Source organism: Caloenas nicobarica, chromosome 32 (assembly GCF_036013445.1).
Source record: "Caloenas nicobarica isolate bCalNic1 chromosome 32, bCalNic1.hap1, whole genome shotgun sequence".
Taxonomy (NCBI): domain Eukaryota; kingdom Metazoa; phylum Chordata; class Aves; order Columbiformes; family Columbidae; genus Caloenas; species Caloenas nicobarica.
The window spans coordinates 1,433,160-1,436,728 of record NC_088276.1 but is presented as its reverse complement, the minus strand read 5'-3'; the positions used below and the strand labels follow the sequence as shown (position 1 = coordinate 1,436,728).

Sequence of the window (3,569 nt, the reverse complement as noted above, 5' to 3'; positions counted from 1 at the left end):
GATGGCACTGGGAGCAGCCGGGGCAGGGTATTAACTGTCTTACTCCTCCTGCCATTGTTAGTGCCTTCTTTGTGTGTGCAGAGGAGCTTTTTATCACTTAACACATGCAACGAGATAGGAAAAGAGGAAATGGGCTCAAGTTGCACCAGGGGAGGTTTAGATTGGATATTAGGAAAAAATTCTTCCTGGAAAGGGTAGTTGGTCATTGGAACAGGCTGCCCAGGGCAGTGGGGGAGTCACCACCCCTGAAGGTGTTTAAAAGGTCTTTAGACGAGGTTCTCAGGGACACGGTTTAGTGCTAGAATTGGGTTGTGGTTGGACTCGATGATCCTGAGGGTCTTTTCCAACTGAAAGGATTCTATGATGCTATAAATCTCCTGAGGTATCTCTGTCTGGAGGTTACATACATATGCATTGGTATTGTTTAACATATGATAGCAGACCACTGGAATTGCTGTCCAGAAATGCCTCATGATTAGGGGAAAAGCTGTGTTCTTGTACGGGCAATGGCTTCATTCAGGGCCAGTATCACAGTCTTGTTTCTGAGACTGTAGATGAATGGATTTAAGAAGGGGTACAGAACGGTGTTCAGCAACGCTACAAATCTGCTGTTCTCCAAGGAAACACCTACTGAAGGACACACATAGAGAGCAATGCAGCTCCCGTATCCAATTGCCGAGGTGGTGAGATGGGAAGAACATGTAGAAAAAGCTTTTTTCCTCCCAGAGGCTGCTGGAAGATGTAGAATACAGAAAAGGATGCACAGGTAAAATGCCAGAGTTAAACATAAGGAACACAGAATGACAAATGATAAGAAAACAGAGTCTATTTTCCAAAGCAGGCTGGTGTCAGAGCAGGACAGTTTGAATAAGGGGGAGTTGTCACAGAAAAAGTGATGGATCTCATTTGAGCCACAGAAAGTCAGCTGCGAGAGGATGACCAGGCGGTAACTCAAGAGTGTGAAGCCTGTGACCCAAGTAGCAACAACCAGGTGGATGCAGAGCTGAGGCTTCATGATGGCAGCATAATGCAAAGGTTGGCAGATGGCAACATAGCGGTCAAAGGACATGACAACAAGTAGAATAAGCTCTGTACAGCCCAGCGTAAAATAGGAAGAGGATTGGGCAAAGCAGCTGCTTAGTGAGATTGTTCTCCTCCCAGAACCCAGGATCACAACCAACTTGATGCTTGTGGAAGATGTAAACCAGATTTCCAGGAAGGCCAGATTGCCAATGAAAAAGTACATAGGGGTTTGAAGGCGGTGATCTGCATACACGAGGAAAATGATGGTAGCGTTCCCCATCACTGTTGTCAGGTATATGAGCAGAAAGACCAGAGAGAGTACAAGCTGCAGTCTTTGATCAAGCCCTGAGAAACCCTCTAGGATGAACTCAGTAACTGCAGTTCCATTTTCTGGTCCCACGTTGAATTTTGGTTCGTCATGCCGAGACAGGAACATGGCAAAAAACAAGTGTGATAATTCCACAGTCTGGGTGAAAGGCTCCCCAAAACTCTCTGCTTCTTTCCTTTCTTGCAGTCTTCCTATAGTACACAGATAGAGTACTTCAAGCACTTCTCATACCCTGATTTTTCGGTATCAAATTTCATTTGGAGTTCTGAGAATCTGTTGTCTGCTTTTTACCTTTTTCAAACACTCATAAAGAATTCTTCCTTCATAACACGGATTTTAAAGTCTGTTAGCGATTTTATCCCATTCCTGGCAAATTCCAAATGTACACAGCTCTTTTCCAAACATCTGTCACACCTATGTGCCTAAGTCATCTCTTTTATTTCACAAATGCCAAACTATCATATCAAATCAAATCAAATCAAATCAAATCAAATCAAATCAAATCAAATGTATGCTGAAAGCTTTTCTTTCTACTTTTGAGTACTTGCCTTTTTGGACTAGGAATCCCTGAGTATCTTGATTTCAGAATAAGCAGTATCAAGCATCTCTTTCATAATCCCGTGCTTTCTTCCACAGCTTTGTGCTCTCTGTTTCTTCAGAACTCATCTTCTTTAGTTATGGTTCCACACAGTCTCATCTGACAGCCATCTGCACCGAAATGCAGTTACTTCCAAACAGTTGCTCATTGCTATTACTATCAAATGTCCTGACCTAAACGCGGACCAGGAGAATAGTGACTGGAAGAGATCTGTAACTTTTCTTTTGCGTGCCAGCTATAGGTTGGGAGGACCCAGCCTTGAGAGTTTTCTCCTCTCTCCATTGATTATACAGGGAGCCTTGGGACAACAAATTCTCATAGGCACCTATTGTGAAGCAGGTGAAACTCACTATTCAAGTCTCACATCTCCGATTCCTTAAGTTATTTTGTTTTTTAAATCAAACTACACATCTAGGAGAAAGAAGGACAAAAAAAAATCCCACATATACAATAAAGACTGGTGTTTTTCCCTTCATCTTTCCATTTGTTTTCAGGCATAGAAAGGAGTAGAGCAGATGGCTCCAAAAAAAAGAATAATTCAAAACGCAAGGGGAGAAGAGAGAGAGGAGGAGATGGTGGGTTTGAGGTGGTGAAACAAAGTTGTGTGGGTGTGCAAGCAGAGCTCTTCAGTCATTAGTCACCTGGGTGGTCCAAGGACTTTCCCATCTCATTGTCCGCAGAGACAACAACAGAAAGTGGTCTGAGACAACAGATCAACTTGAAACCAAGTGATTGAGTTCAGTCAACCTCCTTCAATATCATCCACCTCCAAAATAAGCAAAAAATTAGTCACCTTCAAATTAAATGTTGGCCTGACTCGTGTGGGATTTCTCCAGGTGGGATTCCAGACAGTGCTGGAGACAGGCAGATCCTGCTGTGCCTGGGCCTGTTTCCTGTGCATAAAGGTAGTTTTTAACATCCTGGGTGAAGAACCTGACTGTTTCAGAGATCTCTGTAGCAGTTTCTGCTGCAAAACTGAATAAAATTGAGTAACAGTAATTACTTAACTTGCTTGCACATGCCAGAGAGGATGTGCAGGACAACAGGCTGGCTGAATTGTAAGAACTCAGCAGAACTGTTGTACAGGGAGCCTCACTTGATCCACTTGAAGACACTCTTGCAAAGATCCTTGCAAAGGAGTCTCTTCCAATCTATGGTATTTCATAATTCAATTAATCTTTTCCTCAGAGAGCTCTTCAAAGAATAGGCAAGGAAGTAAAAGAGACAGAGGGAAAGAAGTAGAGATATAAAATGTGCCAATACAAATTGAGAAGATCCTCTGAACAGTGTTTCCCAACTCAAACCATTGGTAGGCAATGTATTTTGGGAAATGGCTGCATAAAAACATTCACATAGAGATATAGTGTTTAATTAGCTTGCTGACACTTGCCCATGGTACTGTTAAAACAAACAAACTAACTAACTAACTGACTATGAAGAGTTTCATGAAAATTGGTTTAAAAATACTGGCAGTTGTGGAAAGGAAGACTTTTTGAGCTATTACACAGAAGTCTTTTCTGCAGAGGGCTCAACTATTTCCTAAAATCTACGTTCAGGGGTTGATTCAGTTGTTTGCACAGAGGTGGCCACTGCCTCCAACATACCCTGGGGTAGCTGAAG

The 3,569-nt window shown here is 42.6% G+C and overlaps 1 protein-coding gene across 1 annotated transcript; it reads right to left on the bottom strand.

Moving 5' to 3' along the window:
* Positions 1-475: 475 nt before the first annotated feature.
* LOC136000390 (olfactory receptor 6E1-like) lies at positions 476-1,459 on the bottom strand. The gene has a single exon (XM_065654170.1). The coding sequence runs from the start codon at positions 1,457-1,459 to the stop codon at positions 476-478; it is 984 nt and encodes a 327-aa protein (XP_065510242.1).
* Between the last annotated feature and the right edge of the window lie 2,110 nt (positions 1,460-3,569).

Coding starts and splice junctions, on each gene's coding strand:
- LOC136000390 (XM_065654170.1), bottom strand. CDS start 1,459: ATGTTCCTGTCTCGGCATGACGAACCAAAATTCAACGTGGGACCAGAA.